The 23,775-nt window shown below is 40.7% G+C and overlaps 1 protein-coding gene across 3 annotated transcripts in view; it reads right to left on the bottom strand.

Annotated features, from left to right (window-relative positions):
- acsf2 (acyl-CoA synthetase family member 2) overlaps positions 1-23,209 on the bottom strand; it is a 196,811-nt gene extending 173,602 nt beyond the window's left edge. Inside the window, exons 1-2 of one of the 3 annotated variants that reach the window (XM_043714578.2) lie at positions 23,109-23,209; positions 22,548-22,674 (exon numbers count right to left, since the gene is read on the bottom strand). In XM_043714578.2, coding sequence (XP_043570513.2) covers positions 22,548-22,672 — 125 coding nt within the window. In that variant the 5' untranslated portion in view covers positions 22,673-22,674; positions 23,109-23,209. Of the gene's footprint in view, positions 1-22,547; positions 22,675-22,777; positions 23,049-23,108 lie in introns of those variants that run through there. The other 2 variants (XM_043714576.2, XM_043714579.2) reach the window with 2 other exon arrangements.
- Between the last annotated feature and the right edge of the window lie 566 nt (positions 23,210-23,775).

The following is a 23,775-nucleotide window of genomic DNA, read 5'->3' as shown; positions in this document are numbered from 1 at the left end:
ATTACCTCGTGACAAGCTCCTCCTTTTCCCCATACCCTTAAGTATTTTTTTTAATCCAAATAATTGTCCGATGCCCTCTTTAATGCCCCAATTATACATGTCTCCATTATAATCAGGGTGGAGATTCAGTTTGGAGGAATGAGGGAAGTAGAATTTAAGGTTCTGGTGGGTATGCAATCAGATAAGCCAGGGCAGAGGCTCTCCCTTTTAATCAAGGTAAAATTTGTAGTCAAGCAGTTGTGCGCTTTATGTGTGACTGTTCAGGAAACTTTGCCAGGGATTCTGAGACCCCTGGGAAGCTGGGAATTAGGGGAATTCTCTTGCCCCCTTGCTGTTAGATGGACCTGGAAGGAAAGGAGGAACACACTCGATGTACCTCATAGTGCAGGGGAATTAGCTAAAATGAGCTAAAATTGCCACCGTCCTTAAGCTAACAGTGAGGCTTGTTGTCAGTAAGACTGATAATGTCAGGCCTCTCCGATATGCGTGTGTAGTGCCAAATGGGATAGTGTAGGATGACCCCTACTGAAGAGTGAAGTAGGGAGCCACTCCCGAATTCTTATGAGAACTGGAGCTTCCTGTTCCACATTTAACACACCCAAAGGAATCAGTTTATCATAGCACACCAAACAAGTTTGAGTGGTTTTATCAGCGACTCACAGAAAACAAAGGAAATTGACCCCTAGAATTTAGGGTGGGAGAATGGTTTGTTATTACTTAGCTATATTAGTAAATTTAGATGCAGATGCCGAACACATTTTTAGACCTGACTTAGTGAAAAAGTGTAACCTTTCATTTGATCCAGTAAATTGTGGTATTGATAAATGGAAGAGTTGGCAGATATGCCAGTGGGCCTAATACTGAGAGGATCTTTTGGAAAAATTTGGGATAACCCCAGGGACATGTCAAATGATCCAGAGGTGCAGAATATTATTGGCAATCATAGGGCTACCTTCACAATCCAAAGACACAACTGTGGTTGAAAGATGGGGGAAGTGGTCAGGGGGACTTGATTCAAAGCCACAGAAACAGTTTGGGGTTTCCCAAGCAGCAGAAGAAGAGGTTTTGAAGGTGATAGCCAGTTTGTTACAGCAGGGATGTTGCATCCTGTTGCTTCCACAAAGAAGTGACCAATTTGGCCAGTAAGGAAACCAGATGAATCTTGGCAACTAACAATTGACTACCAAGAGCTGAACAGAGTTACCTCAAGTAATAACACCCACGAAGGCATCTAATCCTGAGACTTTGATTAAAGCAAGCCCCTCAGACTCATTATTTCTCCATTTTGGATAACAGCAACAGATCGCAGTCTATCCTATTGAAGGAAGAATATCAATAAGTTTGCCTCTACAGCCAGCAATATACTTGGACCTGTCTGCCCCAGGGATTTCACAATTCTCCCTCCATTTTCTACCAAAAGTTAGCCCAAGTGTTTTTTTACGACTTGTGTGTTTGATCCAGTATGTGGATATTCTCCTTTTGCCAATGTGCTCTAGGGGGGGAGCCTCTTAGCAAGCTGCCCCCCCTTCTTGCTTGTTTGGGTCTCAAAGTCAATCCCAAGAATGCCCAGATCCTGAAAACTTAAGTCAACTACTTACGAACTATGGTAATCCATGTTAAATGTGAAATTGCGAAGAAACACAAAGACGGAGTATTACAATTGCCCCTCCCTTGTGATATCAAATCACTGTGACCCTTTTAGAGCTGATAGATACTTTCAAAACTTTGCCACCAAAGCTGCTCCACCGACTGACCTTTTGGAAAAGGATGCTGCATGGCTGTGAACTGAGCAGTATACTCAGGCCATCTTGGAGCTGAAGCAAACTCTGTCTCAGGCTCTGGTATTACAGGAACCAGACCCAACACTCCCCTTTGCTTTAAAAGGTGGCTGGGACAGAATCAACTATCTTTGCAATCCTCTTACGGGAATGCCACAAGCAGCTTGGGTCTATCACTAATGCATCCCTTTTCCTAACATTGGTAGAGCAGGGGTCCTCAATCCATGAATGACATCTGCTGGCTGGTTTTGAGGCAGTGCAAAACCTCACATATATAAGCAGCCTGAGTCCCCTAATGACCCTCTCGGTGCACACCCCCATCTAGCTATTGCTGGATGGGTGGATTAAGAATGACACAGTTCACCAAAACCAGAAAAGCACAATGGATTCTTATGTTGCAGGTCTGTAATATTGCTGTCAAGTGTCAAGGCACCCATCTTTCTCACCAATAATCTCAGCTATAATAGCGAACCGCACAAGTTTCAGTTTTGGACAGCAAATGATCCTAAGGGACCATTTGTGCCAAAACAAAAGGGAGGGAAGCATGGCAAGGATGAAGAAAGCACTAATCCGACCATAAAAACTTCTGTTGATTGGTCCTCTACAGTAGAGGGTGGAATTCAAAAAACAGGGAGTGCAATTAAGACAAAGGACCTAAAAATGATCAAATTAGTATCAGATTGTGAAACTGTATATAACAGGAAGTACTTTGATTTATTACAGAAGCATCATGAGACTGCATGGAATGGTCATAATATTGCTACTCCTGAATGTGACAGCACAATTCAAGACCACAGTGAAGAAAAGTCTTTGGATGCCTCATTGAACAAGGCAGAGTGAAACCCATTTCAAAGAACTTTGAGTGAAATAATAGGGGTGCAAGTGGCTTTGAATTGCAGCTTGTGTATGCTCCAGTTGGGACATGGAAGCACCAGAGAAAATAACTGAAATTAAGGCATGGTTGGGGAGGCGGGGGGAGGGGGAGGGAGGTGGTTGGGAAAACTCAGGGCTGTCATTACATTTCCAGGTTACAATACCTTTTGTTTTAAATTCATGAATTTGACAAAGGAGTCTGATTTTGTTTGTAGAGTAGTATGCTTATGTGGGATACATGACAAGTTTATGAATATTCCATGCCATAAATATTCCTCATTCAATTACATGGTGAGGCAGTTGTAGATTACACAAATTACCTCTTTCTCTCTCTCTCTGCGTGGGGAAACAGTGCTGAGAAATGGATATGAGAAGTAAAGCTGATAGAAAAGTCTCCCAAGACTGTGTCAGGGCCAGATACAGGATCACGTTATGAGGTTTGTGCAAAACCTAATATGATAATGTACACCAATAAAGCCAATGGTACTTCATTTGACATCTATCCAGTTCCCTCTCCCACAACAGAACTGTATGGGAAGTTCATTCAGATATTATGAAAGCAGGAGGTAAGAGCAGATGAGAAAGGGGAACAATTGGAGTGGCTTATACAGCAAAGAGAGAGGCTGTAGCTAGCAATGGATCCATGGAGGAATGGCTCTGAATAAATATGAGTAAACAGAAAAGACTGTAATGTGCCCAAATCCAATATACCCTGAGCCAAAAGTAAAAGTGGGCTTACAACAACATTAACTGGTGCAAATTGCATGCTGGAACTAGAAAGTGATTCAGATTTAGTGAGTACAGCATAGATGAGACATAGCACCTATTGTCTCACAACTGGACTAACTTTGTACCACTGTGGCAGACTAGAATGCTCAATCAATCAGGAATAATTCTTTTTGCTTCTCACCGGAGATCACGACTGTAAAGGTAATGTGGAGTTGAGCAGATTAAAGAAACATTGAGAGACAATAAAGAAAACTAACAAAGTTATTGCCAGTACAACGTGGGAAATTACAGAATAAATCAAACAGAATACATAAGATCCAAGTGAAAACTCAAGATGGCAATACAAATTGACAAAGATATTGACAAAACCAAAATATCCATATGGTGGATGATAGTTGGGATTGGAGATCAACACACAGATATACCCCTGGGTTAGAATGACTCCACACATTGTCAGATACATCAGAAAAGTAATAACAATGTATTTAACATGGGTGGTTATATGGGTAAGACAGACTACTATGATGATGTATAGAGTTAAGCATAGCATGTTTTAAAGTGTAATGATTGATACTATGTGTGTAAGCTTTTTAAGCCTTGACTCATAAATGGAATGGGTAGGACAGGCAGTGGTGATCCTATGTGTTGACACCGATGTGATCAAAGGGCAGAATGTATGGCTGCATCGTAATTCCTAAACTGTATCAGAATGGTTAACAGCTAGCTCTCTGCAAAGATGATGGGGGAAAAATGGCAAACTTCACAGGAGCAATAGCTTACCATACAAGGCAGAACCAGGCACTGTTGGTTAAGCAGGAATCTGATGATAAGGGCTGCTAAAAGTCTGCTTGGCCTTCATGGTTACCAAGGCTACTAATTAAAGACAGAAAGGAGGACAATGAAAAAAGATGTATCTTGTCTATATGACCTATGGATGGATGATCTTAGAGTCACAATGGCTCTGGGCAGGACTTTAACTTTCAAGAGAAAACATGCAAAAATAAGTGTTTTGAAGACCTTGGCAGCAAAATCTAGGAGTAACCATCATAGAAGCAGGATCTTAAGCTCAGAGTTCAGAGAAGAAGGGGAGACCCAACTGAGTGACTGAAGCTTGGTCAGTTATCCCCCACCAGTGCAGGTAATACCTCTGTTTCAGTAGTGATTCTGGAGCAGATTTGTTTATTACCTAATACAATTTTATGCTGTGGTGTTAAAATGACTGAGTGATAAATAAATAAAGAAGTAGATTACAGTAACAGTGTAGACTATATAATTGTGTTCAGTTGCATTGATCCAGACAGGGCAACAGACACTCTACCAGTGAAAAGGAACCAGGTAGGTCCTTAGACCCAGTCAAGGAAAGAGAATGGTGGCAGCAAAATAACCCAACCACAAGCTGGTAATTGTTGACATGATAAAACGTGCAACGTGGTGATCTGCAGTGCAGATTAGAATTAGAATTTGAATTTAGTTACAGGTAAAAATGGTGTGAATTCCAGTCAATCAAGAGCAAAGAATTCCCAGGACTTATGATCAGGACCTACAAGACAATTTTCTGATTCAGTACGTGGATGTACCTACTCGAGAAGGTGCAAAACTTGACCTATTCTTGGGAAATAAGACAGGGCAGGGGACTGAGGTGTCAGTGGGAGAGCACTTTGGGGCCAGCGACCATAATTCTATTAGTTTTAAAATAGTGATGGAAAAGGATAGACCAGATCTAAAAGTTGAAGTTCTAAATTGGAGGAAGGTCAATTTTGATGGTATTAGGCAAGAACTTTCAAAAACTGATTGGGTGCAGATGTTTGCAGGTAAAGGGATGGCTGGAAAATGAGAAACCTTCAGAAATGAGATGACGATAGTCCAGAGAAAGTAGATTCCTATTAGGTGAAAGGAAAAGCTGGTAAGTATAGGAAATGCTGGATGACTAAAGTAATTGAGGGTTTGGTTAAGAAAAAGAAGGAAGCATATGTCAGCTATTCCTGAAGAAGGGCTTATGCCCGAAAGGTCAATTCTCCTGCTCCTTGGATGCTGCCTGGCCTGCTGTGTTTTTCCAGCATCACATTTTTCAACTCTGGTCTCCAGCATCTGCAGTCCTCACTTTCTCCTATATGTCAGGTATAGACAGGATAGATCAAGTGAATCCTTAGAAGAATATAGCAGCAGTAGGAGTATACTTATAGAGAGAAATCAGGAGGGCAAATCAGGAGATAACTTTGGAAAATAGAGTTAAGGACAATCCAAAGGGTTTTTACAAATACTTAAGGACAAAAGGGTAACTAGGGAGAAAATAGGGCCCCTCAAAGATCAGCAAGGTGGCCCTTGTGTGGAGCCACAGAAGATGGGGCAGATACTAAACAAGTATTTTGCATCAGTATTTACTGTGGAAAAAGACATGGGAGATACAGAATGTCAGGAAATAGAATGGTGACATCTTGAAAAATGTCCATATAACAGAGAAGGAAGTGCTGGATGTCTGGAAATGCATAAAAGTAAATAAATCCCCAGGACCTGATCAGGTGTACCCTAGAACTCTGTGGGAAACTAGGGAAGTGATTGCTGAGCCTCTACCTGAGATATTTGCATCGTCGATAGTCACAGGTGAGGTGCTGGAAGACTAGAGGTTGGCTAACTGGGTGCCACTGTTTAAGGAAGGTAAGGACAAGTCAAAGAGCTATTGACCAGTGAGCAAGACTGTGGTGAGCAGGTTGTTGGAGGGAAACCTGAGGGACAGATGTACATGTATTTGGAAAGGCAAGGACTGATTAGGGATGGTCAACATTGCTTTATGCATGGGAAATCATGTCTCACAAACTTGATTGAGTTTTTTGAAGAAGTGACAAAGAGGATTAATGAGGGCAGAGTGATTGATGTGATCTATATGGACTTCAGTAAGGTATTCAACAAGGTTCCCCACGGGAGACTGGTGAGCAAGGTTAGATCGCATGGAATACAGGGAGAATTCGCCATTTGGATACAGAATGGGCTTAAAGGTAGAAGACAGAGGATGGTGGTAGAGGGTTGATTTTCAGACTGGAGGCCAGTAGAGTGCCACAAGGATCGGTGCTGGGTCCACTACGTTTCGTCATTTATATAAATGATTTGGATGGGAGCATAAGAGGTATAGTTAGTAAGTTTGCTGATGAAAACAAAATTGGAGGTGTAGTGGACAGCGAAGGTTACCTCAGATTACAATGGGATCTTGATCTCATGGGCCAATGGGCTGAGAAGTGGCAGATAGAGTTTAATTCAGATAAATGTGAGGTACTGCATTTTGGGAAAGCAAATCTTAGCAGCACTTATACACTTAATGGTAAGGTCCTAGGGAGTGTTGCTGAACAAAGAGACCTTGGAGTGCAGGTTCATAGCTCCTTGAAAGTGGAGTCGCAGGAGATAGGATAGTGAAGAAGGTGTTTGATATGCTTTCCTTTATTGGTCAGAGTATTGAGTACAGGAGTTGGGAGGTCATGTCGTGGCTGTACAGGGCATTAGTTAGGCCACTGTTGGAATATTGCGTGAAATTCTGGTCTCCTTCCTATCAGAAAGATGTTGTGAAACTTGAGAGGGTTCAGAAAAGATTTACAAGGATGTTGCCAGGATTTGAGCTATAGAGAGAGGTTAAATAGGCTAGGGCTGCTTTCCCTGGAGCATCGAAGGCTGAGGGGTGACCTTATAGAGGTTTACAAAATTATGAGGGGCATGGATAGAATAAATAGACAAAGTCTTTTCCCTGGGGTTGGGGAATCCAGAACTACAGGGCATAGGTTTAGGGTGAGAAGGGAAAGATATAAAAGAGACCTAAGGGGCAACATTTTTACTCAGAGGGTGGTACGTGTATGGAATGAGCTGCCAGAGGAAGTAGTGGAGGCTAGTACAATTGCAACATTTAAAAGGCATCTGGATGGGTATATGAATAGGAAGGGTTTGGAGGGATATGGGCCGGGTGCTGGCAGGTGGGACTAGATTGAGTTGGGATATCTGCTCGGCATGGACGGGTTGGACCGAAGGGTCTGTTTCTATGCTGTACATCTCTAATACTCTATGACTAGACATTTACATCTTTAGAGATATAATGGGTTTAATAATGACTCATACAGACAATCAGCAGTTGCAGCAGCTTAACTGTGATATAGCCTGCAGAGAAACTCACAAAAAGATTAACAAGAGAGAAACAATATTAAATAATAATGCCTCTTCGTTCACACCTGGTAATAAGTATGAGCTAGAAGTTATTAATATTTGTCATTTATAGATTCCATCACAAAGTGAGAATCTGTGGGAGCAGTCACAATTAAAGGTTCCACTAGGAAGTGAACAGGCTTCAGAGCACCATGTGTAAAGTTAAAAACCACAGCTGGGTAAAGGTATAAAAGTCTGAGAAGGAAAGAACACTCACTGCTTAGAAAGTGCATTGCCATCATAGTGAAGGAACACTATTAGGGGCAGCTCCAAGAGGAAATTCCAGAGCATAGATGATTCCTGAACTTGTATCATCCCCCTCTAATGTGTTAATACCATGATTAATTAACAAAGCCATTCCATCAGGTTTTTAAAGCTTCCTTCCGAAATATCCTATCTTTTAATATATAGGACCCAATCTATGTCATTGTGCAGATATATATCTGTAATGACTATCAGATCATATTTACCTACTCGTATTTGCACTATCAGTTCACGGTTTTCTTTCAAATACTACAAGCATTCAGAATGAATTCATTTTTTTCCTTTTGTTATTTTTGTAACCTCTAGTTTTATCTGTTGATTCATGTAGATTTAAATTAGATGAACAATCAAGACAGCTAACTACATTGGTAAATTAATTTGGAAGGTTTTCTTTAACAGACAGCTTTTCAGGATCATTATAAAGATTTTTTAGTGGACTATATGTAAATCAAGGATGAACAGTATGGATTTATTTCAACTGAAATCAAATGTTAAATATGATGCTTTTAAAACAAAACTTCTGCTGTTGTGTATCTTTCATTGTTTTCACAGTTTCCAGTTACCAATTTGCTTGCTCAAGTTAAATAACTTGCTGATTTAGCTTTCTTCAAAAAAATGTGTCACATGTTTAGAATTCATAGCATTCTTCCTATTATTTCATGGAATGTGAACATCACCGTCCAAACCAGTATTTGTTGCCCAACCCTAATTGCCATTACGAAGGTTATTGTGAGTCTCTCCTGAATCCTTGCAGTCCATGTTGGGTCAGTACATGTACAGTGATGTTAGAGAGGAAGATGCAGGGTTTAGATTCAGTGTTTAAGAAATATCAGTGAAGTCATTTCCAAATTAAGGAAGACAGTGATTTGAAGGGAAACATACAGGAATTGGTGGTCTCATGAGTCTTCTGTCCTTTTTCATGTCAGCAGATATACATTGTGACTTTAGAAGGTACTATCAGAGGAAGTTTAGCAGGTTGCTATAGAGTACCATATACAAGTGGACATTATTACCATTATGCAATGGTTATGGAGGAAGTGAATATATAATGTAATGGACAAGGTGCCAATAATCAGCTGCTTTGTCCCGGATAACGTTAAGCTTCTTGAACGTCGTCAGAGTGCACTTATCAAGGCAAGTGGAGAATATTCTATCACAATTCTGACTTGTGCCTCATAACAATGCGAAGACTTTCGGGACTCAGTTACTTGCTACAGAATTCCAATGAGCTATCCTTTCAGACACAGTGTTGATACAACAGCTTCAGTTATGGGCCTTAAACAAAAACAGAACTCGTTGCAAAAGCTCAGCAAGTCTGGTAGCATTGGCGGAGAGAAATCAGACTTAACGTTTTACGTTGAGTGATCCTTCCTCAGAACTCAGTTCTTACTTCAGAACTCACTTCCTTTGTCAGCTCATCCATATGTTCATTACCCTCTGTGTGAAAAAGTTGCCTCTTCAGTCCATTTTAAATCTTTCATCAACAACGTGGGAGGGGAAATTGTAGTCTTTCAAGGAGGAGGCCATCTGGTGTCTTCTGTGGTGGAACTGGTCCTCCTGGGAGTAGATGTGGTGGAGGCAGAAGAATTGAGAATAAGGGATAGCATTTTTGCAGGAGATCGGGTGAGAGGAGGTATAATCCAGGTAGCTGTGAGAGTTGGTGTGTTTGTACAAAATGTCAGTGTTGAGTCAGTCACCGTTGATGGAGATGGAGAGGTCCAGAAAGGGGACAGAGGTGTCAGAGATGGTCCAGTTGAATTTAAGGTCAGTGTGGAATGTGTTGAAGTTGATGAACTGTTCAACCTCCTCATGGGAGTATAAGGTGGCGCCAATGCAGCCAAGGAGATCAACAGCCGGAAGAGTGAAGACACAGGAGCAGACCAAGACTGTGTGATCTTGAGATTAAGTTAATGTAATGTTTAACAAGTGTGTTATTGGTACAGCATTTTTTATAGAGTTGGCGTCAGGTAGTAAGTAGTTAAGAAAAAGGGGGCTTGGATTTATGAATAGTTGTTGTTTAGTGTTCACTATCAGAGTTAAGAAAATAAATTGTTATTTTTCTTTAAATAGTGGAATTTAAGATTTCTCCATCACTCATATTTTGACAGATTACGAGGCAAGGTGAGCTTTTCTAGGTGTTGGGCTTAATTAACAGAGGGAACACCTCTGTGCTGTAACAGTACTGACCAATAAGAGCAAGCATACCAAAAACCTTCTTCACTACCCTGTTTACCTGCAACCTCACTTTCAAGGAAGTTTGAGCTGCACCCCAAGGTCTCTTGTTCGGCAATACACCCCAGGTCTGTACCATTAACTGTATAAGTCCTGCCCTGATTTGCTTTCCAAAATGCAACACCTTGCATTTATTTAAATTAAACTCTATCTGCCACTCCTCAGACCATCAGCCCATCTGATCAAGATCCCATTGTACTCTGAGATAACCTTCATCACCATTTACTGATGGGGAGCCACCATGTGAGACAATCTGGCAAATGGGGCTTGGACAAAGCTTATTATTGTGAAAGGCAATTGAAATGTTTCATAGCACAATCTAAAGAGCTTTCTGGTTTAGCACATGGAATTATAGGAAGGTAAGTAAGCTAACATCAGTATGATCTTACCAAACCACACAGTTGCTCTGTCATGAGAGAAAAAGACTACTGTTGCTGGTTTAAACTGAGGTTCGCTATGCCTCAGGCAAGGGGAGAGGTTGAAAAGGAGAGTCCTTCATGATAACCTCAGCCACTACAGATACTGACCCCATGCTGTTAGCATCATTCTACTTCACAAAGCAGCTGTCCAGTCAACTGTGCTAATTGGCTGTAAAAAAAATACTTCGAAACCTATGGTATGACTCCGGTCTTTTCCCACGCTGCGTGACTCTATGACTTCAGATTCAAAGCGTTAACTACCAGTCCTGCACTTTCGGGTTTTATTTCAGACTTCCAGGACCTACAGTTTTTGCTTTTACTTCAGCTCAGACTACAGTCTACAGTGTATGACTAAACTCATTATCACTGCAGCTGGGACTTCCAGCTTTATATTGAAATGTGCTTATTCAAAAATAAAGTGTAAATATAAATGAACACAATAGTTGACCAGAAAGAGAGATAGGGAGAGAGGGTGAGAATGAATGACAGGGAGAGAGTCATGGAGACAGTCAGAACCTACACAGATATAAACACTAGCAGATCAAATTAGAGAGAATAATAGATGATACAGAAACACATGCAAAGATACAGGGCATATGCTAGAGAAAATTAGAGTCAGAGTTATATGCAAGGTAAAAACAAAGACTGCAGATGCTGGGAGCCAGATTCTAGATTAGAGTGGTGCTGGAAAAGCACAGCAGTTCAGGCAGCATCCGAGGAGCAGGAAAATCGATGTTTCGGGCAAAAGCCCTTCATTAGGAATAGATTAATAGATGAAGGGCTTTTGCCCGAAACGTCGATTTTCCTGCTCCTCAGATGCTGCCTGAACTGCAGTGCTTTTCCAGCACCACTCTAATCTAGAATCAGAATTATATGCAGAATGGATTAAAGAGAGACACATGGGATAACAGGCAAAATACATTTGTCAGCTGACCTTTTCTTTAAATATCTACCTGAGTTCAGGATTGTGAGTTGCTATCATGAGTTTTCATGTGACTGAACAGGCTGATACTACGGATGTGGAACAAAATCAGAAATTGCTGGAAAAACTCAGCAGGTCTGGTAATATCCATGGAGAGAAAGCAAAGTTAATGTTTCAGGCCTGGTGACCCTTCCTCAAAACCCTGGCTGTCAACCTGTAGATCCGCAGACACATAATTCCTGGGGCACTGGGATCCTCAGTGCAACATTTAATTCTTTTCCTCCTTCTCTGCCATTGGTCAACCTCATCATTAAGATGTTGTTACTGAAGACAATGCAATTTGGTGGACAGGTGATTGTCTTTTAGAAAACTGAAAAGAAGTTTCTCCTAATCGATAAGGTCAATACCCCTTCCTTCAAGGAAAGCTTCAGGGTGTCTTTGAAGTGTTTTCTTTGCTGGAAGCTGGCTATTTGCGAGTTGAGAGAACAGGACTTGACAAACCCCTTCATCCCAGAAATTAGCCTTGTGAATCTTCTCTGAACTACTTTTAATACATGTATATCTGACATTAAACCAGGAGACTAAAACTTACTTACTACTCTTAATATGGTTTCAGCAATGCCCTTTACAGTTGTAACAAGAAAACCCTACTGTTACACTCCATTCCCCCTTGCAATAAAGGCTGATATTCCAATAGCTTCTTAATTAATTTCTGTTCCTGTATTCACTTATTACAAAAAACTAGCATCCTTCTCGACCAGACTTTCTCCAGTTAAACAATTCTTAAAATGTTCCCCCATAATATGATGTCTGCCAATTTTTTGTTCACTTGTGCACTCTTTGTATCCTCCTCACAAATCACTTTCCTTGCTGTCTTGATATCATTAAATGTTTTTTTCTCCTTACATATATTCAGTAGCTTTATTCAAATCATTACTGCAGGACATAAATTATTGAGGACACAATAGTGATTGATGTCTGTGGCTTTCCACTAATTACATTTTACCAACCTTAAAATTATCCATTTATGTAAACTTTATGTTTCCTATTAGTTAGCCAATTCAATATTCATGATACTTTTTTACCCCGGATACCATGAGTTCTTACCTCGTGGCATCTCTTTGAATGTCTTTTGGAACTTTAAGAGCTGCATATCTGTCGTTTCCTCTTTATCCAACCTGTTTGTCATATCCTGTTATGACACAGAGGTGAACCCCTCTGTTAATTAAACCAAACACCCAGAAAAGCTCACCTGGCCTAGTAATCTGGTAAAATATGGGTGACAGAGAACTCCCAAATTCTCCTATTTAAACAAAATAACATCAATTTATTTTTAACTCTAAAAGTGATTAAACAAAAACTATTCACAAATCTTTCTCTTAATTGCTTATTATCTGTCTCCAATTCTCTAACAATATGCTGTTCCAATAAGACACTTATTAAAATTACATCAACTTCATGTCAAAACCACACAATCTCTTTCTTCTTCTGTGCCTTCCCTCTTCCAGCAGCTGATCTTCCTGGATCATCTTCTTTCTTTTTATTGTGAGTATGTTTCATATGAAAAGTACCTTTAGATTAGATTACTTACAGTGTGGAAACAGGCCCTTCGGCCCAACAAGTCCACACCGACCCTCTGAAGAGTAACCCACTCAGACCCATTTCCCTCTGACTAACGCACCTAACATTATGGCCATGCTAAACTGCCCAATCTACCTGACCTGCACATCTTTGGACTGTGGGAGGAAACCGGAGCACCCAGAGGAAACCCACACAGACACGGGGAGAATGTGCAAACTCCACACAGACAGTCACCCGAGGCTGGAATCGAACCTGGGACCCTGGTGCTGTGATGCAGCACTGCCAACCACTGAACCACTGTACGGCCCTTAATAGAGCTGCAGTGACGTGATCTGAACACATCATGTTCTGATCTGGAGTCAGATGTGCTTCCATTGCGCCACAAGCCCACACCCCATAGATAGAGAGTGTTTTCTAGTCTCTTTGCAAGCAAGATGTTAGATGGGCAATTAACTCTCCAGGAGTTTCTCTCCCATGACAGTTGCTTTCTGACCAATTTTCAAAATGTCTGCATTCTTATAAACCCCCCCCCCCCCAATATTGGACCGTCTCATTGGTTTGATGTTGGCAAAACAATAAATTCAAACTTGATTGTGTTTTAGTATACTGGGGCTTAATTTAAATTGATTGGTTAAGTTTAAATTGTTGTGAACACAGCAACCAAAGCTCAGGTATCCATTTCACAGCCAAATATCACATATTTTTAATTTTCTAGTACACTCTGTGACTGCCATTTAGTCATACACACAGGTCTCAGTTCAGAACAACATTCTCTCTCTCAAAGGTACAGTACATGCCTTCAATTTCATAATGCCTCCCCCCTTAAGAAAAAAATGAATCATCATAATGAGTAGATGGCTTCATTTTTTTCTCTGATTCTTAATCCTATTACTATGATATACTTATGTCATTAATTTCAGCTCACATATATAACATTGGAATCAATCAAATCCTATCTACATTTCCTTTAAATCAGCGATAACGCATCTGCTATCACATTTTTATGATCTGCAACATGTACAATTTGTAAATTAAAAATCTGTAGCATAAGACTCCAACAAAATAGTCTCACTTTTGTCTTTAAATCTTTCCAACAATGCAAGAGGATTGTGGTCCATGTACTCAACCATCTCCAATACATTTTTCGTCACATAAACATTAAAATGTTGTAAGGCCAGTACCAAATTCAATAACTGCTTTTTGACAATAGAATATTTTCTCTAGTGGGAGTTGAGTTTCTTTGAAAATTGGCCGATTGGCCATACAATTCCATCACCATCTTCCTGTAACAGTACAGCTCCAATTCCTATATTGCTAGCATCGATTGCAACCTTTAAGGGTTTTTAAAAAATCTGGTGTAGCTAAAACTGACGCTGTGGTTAGTACTGCTTTTAAATTCTCAAATTCCTCCTGGCATTGTTCTGTCAATTTTGTTTTTTCTTTAGTAAATCTGTTTGCGGTGCCACTACGCTGCTGAAGTTTGGAGCAAACCTCTGGTAGAATCTGCTCAGTCTCAAAAAATCGAAGCACTTCTTTGTTCGAGGTTGGTCATGGAAATTCCTCGAAGGCCTTCATCTTCACATTCATCGGGGTCAACCTTCTATGTCCAACATCATGTCCCAAGAACATCAACTCTGCCTTCGCAGATTCTGTTTTCTTTAAGTTCATTACCAGTTTTGCTTCTCGTAATCGTTCAAAGACCTCGTTCAAAGAAAGTGATCTTTCCATGACTCACTAAAGGTCACTACATCATCCAGATAAACTGAACAATTTGTTAAACTGGCCACAACTCTGTTCATGAGTCTTTGGAATGTGGTTGGTGCATTCTTCATTCTAAACAGCATCACTTTGAATTGATATAGAGTGCAGGAACCTCTTTTGCTTTCTCTGATACGGTACCTACCAATAACCATTCAGTAAGCCCAACTTTGTGCTCTAAATGGCTTGTCAAACTTTCTCTATATAGTCCTCCAACCTTGGTATTGGATAGGAGTCTGATTTAATTATGCTGTCGATCTTCGGTCCACACAAAATTGTTGAGTCCCGATAGGTTTGGGAACTAAAACAATTAGCAAACTCCATTCACTCCGACTTGGTTCAATGATATCTTCATTGAGCATCACATCCACTTCCTTCTGGACCTGTGTGGCTTTGAGAGGATTAAGCCTGTAGGGGTGTTGTTTTATCAGAACAGCATTCCCTACTTCCACCTCATGCACAATAATATTAATCTTCCCATCTATTTTGGTGAATATGTCCCCATACTGCTGCAACAAACCTTTCAACTCAGTTTTTTGCTCATAAGACAGATAGCTTACTGACCTATCTCACTCCTGAAGGACCTCCTCATTGTTTAAGATACTTTGAGGCACATCAAAATCCATGACATCAGGATTTAATTCCTCACTCTGTGGGGCAGGAACTAAAACCTGTTTCTCCAGTTACCTGTCTCTATTACAATAATGTTTTAACATACTCACGTGACATACCCGATACAGATTTTTTTCTATTCAGCATCTTTACCTGATAGTTTACCTGACTCAGCTTTTTCTCAACTTAATTGGAACCACTCAGCCTGGCTTTGAAGGGATTTCCCAATGCTGGTGTCGATACTAATATGTCATCCCCACAGGCAAACATCTGAATTTTAGAATTTTTATCTGCCACCTGCTTCATTATATGCCATGCCCTCTTTAGGTGCTGTATAGCTACCTCAAATACATAATGCAAGTGTGAGATCTCCGACTTCAGTCCTATCAATTTTTAAAATTAACTTCAAAGGCTGTCTCACTTCCAGTCTGAATATTAACTCAAAGGGAGCAAAGTGAGTAGATTTGTTTGGGGCATCTCTAATGGCAAACAATACAAATGAGATACCATTATCCCAATCATTTGGGTAATCCTGACAGAATGCTCTTAACATGGTCTTCAGGGTCTGATGCCATCTTTCCAAAGTTCCCTGGGTTTCAGGGTGGTTCTCACTTGATTTAAAGTGCTGTATGCCTAAGCTATCCATGACTTTCTTAAACAGCTTAGCAGTACAGTTAGACATTTGGTCTGATTGAATCTCTCTGGGTAGCCCATACTGGGTAAAGAAAGCCATGAACTATCCCACCACCCTTTTTGTCTTAACACTCTGTAATGAATTGCCTCCGGAAATCTGGTAGACACATTCATTATGGTTAGCAGATACAGTTCCCACTTTTAGTTTTATAGAGGGTTCCTAAACAATCAATTATAACCCATGTGAAAGGTTCTTTGAATGCAGGAATTGGCAACAAAGGTGCTGGTTTTATTACTGTGGCTGTAAGCCTGTAGTTTTCCTTCTGCTTGGCATGTCTGACATGTGCAGCAAAATTTAACCACATCCTTGTGCAATAAAAGTGCTTTTGTACCTTAGCCTGAGTCTTCCTCACACATAGATGGCTTCCTACTGGTAATTCATGTGCTACCATAAGACTTCCTGTCTGTATGTTACCTGCAACACAACCTGGTGCACCTCCATCCATTTGTCCTCTGCACTAACCTGCTGTGGTCTCCATTTTCGTCTTAAGATTCTATAACCCTCAGGAATATATTCTGATTCATTTTCTGAGTATGCATCAATATATATATCTTTTATTGTCTCATTTTTCTGGTGTATGTCCATTAGCCTTTCAGGACTCTGCCTGACCCTCTACCTATTCAGGTTTTTCCTACACCATTACATCAAACGGGGTGTCAGCAGACTGTACCACAACTCCTTTGTCTTTTTCTCTAGTTTTTGCTTCTTGCTGTGACGTATGACAGTGGGATCTTGATACTACAATTCCAGGGTATTTATCTTTTAGCTCCTCAGCTCCCTGGTTTTCCTTTGGCTTCTCCACCACAAGGGGCATCACTCCCACCTCGGATCCTGCTAGGTCGTTCCCAAGACCAAGCTGTATTCCTGGAACTGACACTGCCGATGTTACTTCCCCAGTCTTGGTTTGGCTCTCCAACGTGATCTTACACAGGTGAATGCAAAATTTCTGTCCATTTATTCAACAAATTATCATCAGGTAACATATCAGAAAAAGTGCAAATACTTACACCTTACTATTAGAGACTGATTAGCTCCCGTATCTCTCAAAATTGTAACTTCTTACCATTCTCTCCCTGTTCTTCCTGAGCAAATTTTACCCACAGAGATGAAGTCTTTATAGAGATCGGGCACTAACTCAATATCCAGCCCCTGCCTAGGCTGTGCACTTTCATTCAGCTCCTCAACTTTTCCTCGGGTTTCCTTTACTGCTTTTACTAATCCCAATGGCTTACCTCTTTTACCACATCTTTTCCCACAGTGCTTTTCTTCAATGACCAGCACTGTGATCTTAGGTGTCCCACCTTCTGGCATTGAAAACATCATTTCCCAGTGCCCTTCTTAAACCACCGACACTGTAATTTCATGTGACCCACTCCATTACAGTGACGACACTTGAGGCCTTTAACCTCTTTTCACACTCTTGGGCTTCTTTTTTCATCTGTGGTAAACCCTTCCCAGTGTGGTCTACTCTTTGTTTTGTAGTGAAGGATCTCACCTTCTCCCAATTTCTATCTCTCACAGGATGAAATTCCTGCTGGAAGCTAAATTTCACCTGATGCACCCATGCAAATTCACTGCCATCTCTGCCACTGTTCTCACTTCTTGAACTTTCTGTACATTCACATGAATTCTTATCATCTTTGAAAGTGAATTTTTAAAACATCTCCAACAGAATAATCTCTCCTAAAGCCTCATAGGTTTTGGCCTTAAAAATAGATAAAACATATCTATCAAAATGACTGTGTTTAATTATTTTAAACTCAACATAAAGAATGAACCAGGTCAGACTTATGTTTCTGAACCACTGTCTATGCACTTCTGCTACCAATTCATTGGCACTCAAAATAGCCTCTTTGACATCTGCATAATCTCTCAACCCCTCATCTGACAGCGCTGCAAATACCTCACTAGCTCTGCCTACCAGTTTAGTTTGAAATAGCATTACCCACAGTTCTCTAGCCGCTCAATCTGCACACCTAATTTTTCAAATGAAATAAAGAAGGCTTCCACCTCTTTCTCATCAAAATGTAGCAATGTTTTAACATATTTGTATATATCACTATCTACTCTCATCACCTTCATCCTATTAACTTGACTTTTCTGACTGAGTCACAACTTCTGAAGTTCACATTCTCTCAGAGGGGAAAGATATAAAAGAGACCTGAGGGGCAACTTTTTCACATAGAGGGTGGCACGTGTATGGAATGAGCTGCCAGAGGATGTGGTGGAGGCTGGTACAATTGCAACATTTAAAAGGCATTTGAATGGTTATATGAATAGGAAGGGTTTGGAGGGATATGGGTCGGGTGCTGGCAGGTGGGACTAGATTGAGTTGGGATATCTAGTTGGCATGGACGGGTTGGACTGAAGGGTCTGTTTCCATGCTGTACATCTCTATGACTCTATGGCTCTTTATTTTTGCTCAGCCAAGAACCTTATCTCCCTTTCTTTATCTTCTAATGCCAGTTGCTTCATTTGCAATTTAAGTTTCTCTGATACACCTAAGTGTTTGACCAACTCCATCACATTTTCAGCTTTCCTTTTGTCCCTGGTTAAGCCCAATTCTAACCAATTTGCTAATTCTAAAAGTATATCCTTTCTCTGTCTTTCTAAACTTTCTTGACAAATTTGGGAAGCATCTTCAAACTTCAGAACCTCTTTAGAAATGTTAAGAGTCATTTCCCTCATTTTCAATTTAACCAACCACAAGTGACTGAACTTAAAACTTAAGTGAGAAAATTTGTTTATTTAAAGATCTAGTACACTAATCACCAAGTGTTTAAATCTGCTGGGAGCTTTCTTTCCCCCAAATCTGTTCAAATCTGTCCAAATCCCAGACTGGATCTGTCTAAACCTGTCCAAATCTCACATGACGAGCCCACAAACTGTTACAACACAGAGGCGCACCCCTCAATTAATCAAACCAAACACCCAGAAAAGCTTGCCTCCGCCTCATAATCTGTTAAAATATGAGTGACAGAGAACTCCCCAAATTACACTGTTTAAAGAAACTAACACCAATTTATTTTCTAACTCTAAAAGTGAGCATTAAACAAAAACTATTCATAAATCTTTCTTTTAATTGCTTATTATTTGTCCCCAACTCTCTAACAATATGCTGGTCCAATAAGACACTTATTAAAATTACATCTACTTAATTTCAAAACCACACCGTCTCTGTCTTCTTCTGTGCCTTCACTCTTCCAGCTGCTGATCTTCCTGGATCGTCTTTTTTTTTACTGTGAGTATGTTTCACATGAAAAGGTACCTTTGATAGGGAGTCAGGGGGCTGAGATGAGTATGGTTGCCATTACAAAAGAGATAGTGCTAGAAAAGCTAAAAGGTCTTAAAATTGACAAATCTCCTGGCCCTGATGGGCTACATCCTAGAGTTCTGAGGGAGGTGGCTGAGGAAATAGCGGAGGCGTTGGTTGTGATCTTTCAAAAGTCACTGGAGTCAGGGAAAGTCCCGGATGATTGGAAGATCGCTGTTGTAACCCCCTTGTTCAAGAAAGGATCAAGACAAAAGATGGAAAATTATAGGCCAATTAGCCTAACCTCGGTTGTTGGTAAAATTCTAGAATCCATCGTTAGGGATGAGGTTTCTAAATTCTTGGAAGAGCAGGGTTGGATTAGAACAAGTCAACATGGGTTTAGTAAGGGGAGGTCGTGCCTGACAAACCTGTTAGAATTCTTTGAAGAGGTGACAAGTAGGTTAGACCAGGGAAACCCAGTGGATGTGGTCTACCTAGACTTCCAAAAGGCCTTTGATAAAGTGCCACACGGGAGGCTGCTGAGTAAGGTGAGGGCCCATGGTGTTCGAGGTGAGCTACTGGCATGGATTGAGGATTGGCTGTCTGACAGAAGGCAGAGAGTTGGGATAAGAGGTTCTTTTTCGGAATGGCAGCCGGTGACAAGCGGTGTCACGCAGGGTTCAGTGTTGGGGCTGTAGCTGTTCACGTTATATATTAATGATCTGGATGAAGGGATTGGGGGCATTCTAGCAAAATTTGCCAGTGATACGAAGATAGGTGGACAGGCAGGTAGTACTGAGGAAGTGGGGAGGCTGCAGAAGGATCTAGACAGTTTGGGAGAGTGGTCCAGGAAATGGCTGATGAAGTTCAATGTGAGCAAATGCAAGGTCTTGCACTTTGGAAAAAAGAATACAAGCATGGACTACTTTCTAAACAGTGAGAAAATTCATAAAGCCAAAGTACAGAGGGATCTGGGAGTGCTAGTCGAGGATTCTCTAAAGATAAACATGCAGGTTGAATCCGTGATTCAGAAAGCGAATGCAATGTTGTCATTTATCTCAAGAGGGTTGGAATATAAAAGCACTGTTGTGCTATTGAGACTTTATAAAACTCTGGTTAGGTTCCATTTGGAGTACTGTGTCCAGTTTTGGGCCCCACACCTCAGGAGGGACATACTGGCACTGGAGTGTGTCCAGCGAAGATTCACACAGATGATCTCTGGAATGGTAGGTCTAACATATGAGGAACAGCTGAGGATCCTGGGATTGTACTCACTGGAGTTTAGAAGATTAAGGGGAGATCTAATAGAAACTTACAAGATAATACATGGCTTGGAAAGGGTGGACATTAAGAAATTGTTTCCGTTAGGCGAGGAGACTAGGACCCGTGGGCACAGCCTTAGAATTAGAGAGGGTCAATTCAGAACAGAAATGCGGAGACATTTCTTCAGCCAGAGAGTGGTGGGCCTGTGGAATTCATTGTTGCGGAGTGCAGTGAAGGCCGGGACGCTAAATGTCTTCAGGGCAGAGATTGATAAATTCTTGATGTCACAAGGAATTAAGGGCTATGGGGAGAATGCGGGTAAGTGGAGTTGAAATGCCCATCAGCCATGATTGAATGGCGGAGTGGACTCGATGGACCGAATGGCCTTACTTCCATTCCTATGTCTTATGGTCTTATGGTCTTATGATAGAGAGTGTTTTCTAATTTCTTTGAGAGTAAGAGGTTAGATGTGCAATTAGCTCTCCAAGAGTTTTTCCCTCTGACAGTTGCTTTCTGACCAATTTTCAAAAGGTCTGCATTCTTATACTCCCCAACATTGGATTGTCTCATTGGTTTGATGTTGGCAAAACAATAACTTCAAATTCGATTGGGTTTTAGTACTTTGGGGCATAATTTTAACTGATTGGTTAAATTCAAATTGTTGTCAAAACAGCAACCAAAACTCAAGTATCCATTTCACAACTAAGTGTCACATATTTTCAATTTTCCTGCACATTCTGGGACTGCCATCTAGTCAGGTACTTGTAAGGTCTCAGTTCAGAACAGGTACAGTACATGCCTTCAACTGCATAACAATCCTCAAAGAATGCTAATAAACTTGCCAAACAGATTCTCTATCACAAAACCATGTTGACTCTGTCTAATTGCATTCCAATTTTCTAAACATGCTATTATTATCTTTCTAACAATGGATGCCAGCTTTATCCCAATTACAGACATTACAATAAATGGCCTACAAAGAATAGTAAAGTACAGAAACAGGCCCTTTGGTCCACCAAGACTGCGCAAACTCATGATGTCAGTTTACAACTTCCTGTCTCTTTCCTTACTTAAATAATTTCCAATCCATTAAAAATCCCTTTACAGAATTTAGAGAACTTTAAAAATTACAACGACTTTCTCTGTTTCTGCCTCTTTCAAGCATGCAGGTCATTATCTTTAGAGACTTTTTAGCCTTTATCTCATTAATATTCCCAATTTTTTCCTGATGGTGATTGTTCATAATTCATTTCTCCCATTTGTCCATTTGAATATCTACTATTCTTGAATGCATCTTGCCTCTCCTGCTGTGAAGACAGATACAAAGCATTTTTTCAAAGCCTTCCTTCTGTTATTTTTTATATTTCTTGCTAGCTTTCCCTTATACAACATTTTCTCTCTCTTTTCTCTCGGTCATCCTTTGCTGGTTTTTATAACTTTAACATCTTCTGATATGCCACTAAAACTTTACAGCATTATATATCTTTTATTGCAATACGACACTACCCTTATTATAAAAGCAAAATACTGCAGATGCTGCGAAACTGAAATAAAAACAGTCGATGTTGGAGAAACTCAGCACATCTGACCCGTGTCAGTGCAGAGAGAAACAGAATTAACGTTGAATGTCCTTGGATGTTATCAAAACATAATACTCTTATCAATTCACAAGCTGCCAGCAAATATTCTACCTCCCACACAAGGTGAAGTAGACCCTCTAAAATATGCTGATACAAGTTACTCCCCACACTTCAACCATTCGTCTCAAAATGACCACAAGACCCGGCGATGACCGACAACAAAAATCTCCCAGTCACAAGAGTATACTGAGCAGATTGCATTGGACGGGCACACACGAAGTGAATTATGGAATGAGTCAAAAAGTGAAAAGAAAAGATTTTTCTCTCGTTTCCTAATCCTATGTTTTTATTTGTAATGACCGAAGACAACTGTTCTCCGAGACTTAGTCTCAATCAGAGGCAGTCTTTACCTGTATGTGGTAAGTGTTCTTGTCTGGCTGCAACTGTTGCATTTCCAGAAATCTTCCCGAAACAGTCGCCAGCTCCGGTTCCAGGGGCCAGTGCAGCTCCTCAGCTCCAAAGCAAAGCCCAGCATTACTAAAGGAGGTAAGGAGAGGTCGATAAATTCCGAGTACTCCCTCTTAATACACTTCCAACTGCACTTCCGCGATCTACACTAAAATATGTTGGCAGATCCCACCAGTTCAATATCAGCGAAACAGTTGCTCAAAATGAAAGCTGGAAGTTCCAGAAAGAATTCGACACAACAGCAGAAAGAAAGCCAACGTTTATACAAATCATTAGGGGCTAACGTGACACTGCAACTTTGCTCACGGTTAGAGTTCAGTCTCTTGAGACGAGATATGGGAGAGTAATCAGGCAACTCAGTAATCAGACCGGAATCCAGCGCCACGCAAGTAATTGGTTCCTCAGTGCTGTCCACTACAGCCGTAAACAGCACCAGCTCCAACTACACCGCAGCACTGAGGCAGAATCCGCATCTGCAATCATACAGCATTAAAGAAAGATACCGTTCGCTCCATCGTGTTTCTGCCAACTCTTTGGAAAAAAAGCTCACTGCTTCAACTTCAGCCGGCGTTTGAGTTGAACCCTCATTGTTGACGTTATTCTGCATGACAAACTTTACGTCCAGCCAATAGCCTGATGAGTTTCACCAGCGATTTTTGTTTTTTTTTGTCTTTGTGGATACCAGAGTTTCAAACAAAAAACATATTGAAAAGCTTTGGAATATGGTGGGTGGTTTATACAATGAGGCGTGACCTATGTTTAGGGTGGAATTTCCCTACAGATCCAGCTTACATTTGGCAGAAACGGCAAAGGTGAAGATCCGGACATTTGGTCTCATCTGCTTTCAAAAATTACCAGAACACTGCAACATTTAATACAAAAACAGGATTGTCCCAGCGATACCAGAATGGCTGCTTCTTTAGAACGTTCTGAAGAAGGATCACTGGACCTGAAACATTAACTCTATTTTCTATCAAGATGCTCCCAGACCTGTTAGGTTTCTCCAGCAATTTCTGTTTTTGTTTCAGATTTACAGCATCTGGAGATCTTTTGTTGTTTTGTTTCGCAGGAAACAACCACGCAAGCAATTTTTAAAGCTAATGCCAATCATTGATCTCAGTTCCCTAATTTGTGTTGGTGCTGTCACTTTACAACCATATGTTATAACTG

Source organism: Chiloscyllium plagiosum, unplaced genomic scaffold (genome assembly GCF_037043375.1).
Source record: "Chiloscyllium plagiosum isolate Xiang-an unplaced genomic scaffold, Cpla_swu_hap1 HiC_scaffold_25, whole genome shotgun sequence".
Classification (NCBI taxonomy): Eukaryota; Metazoa; Chordata; class Chondrichthyes; order Orectolobiformes; family Hemiscylliidae; genus Chiloscyllium; species Chiloscyllium plagiosum.
The sequence above is the reverse complement of the archived record's forward strand: the minus strand, read 5'-3'. Positions and strand labels throughout refer to the sequence as shown.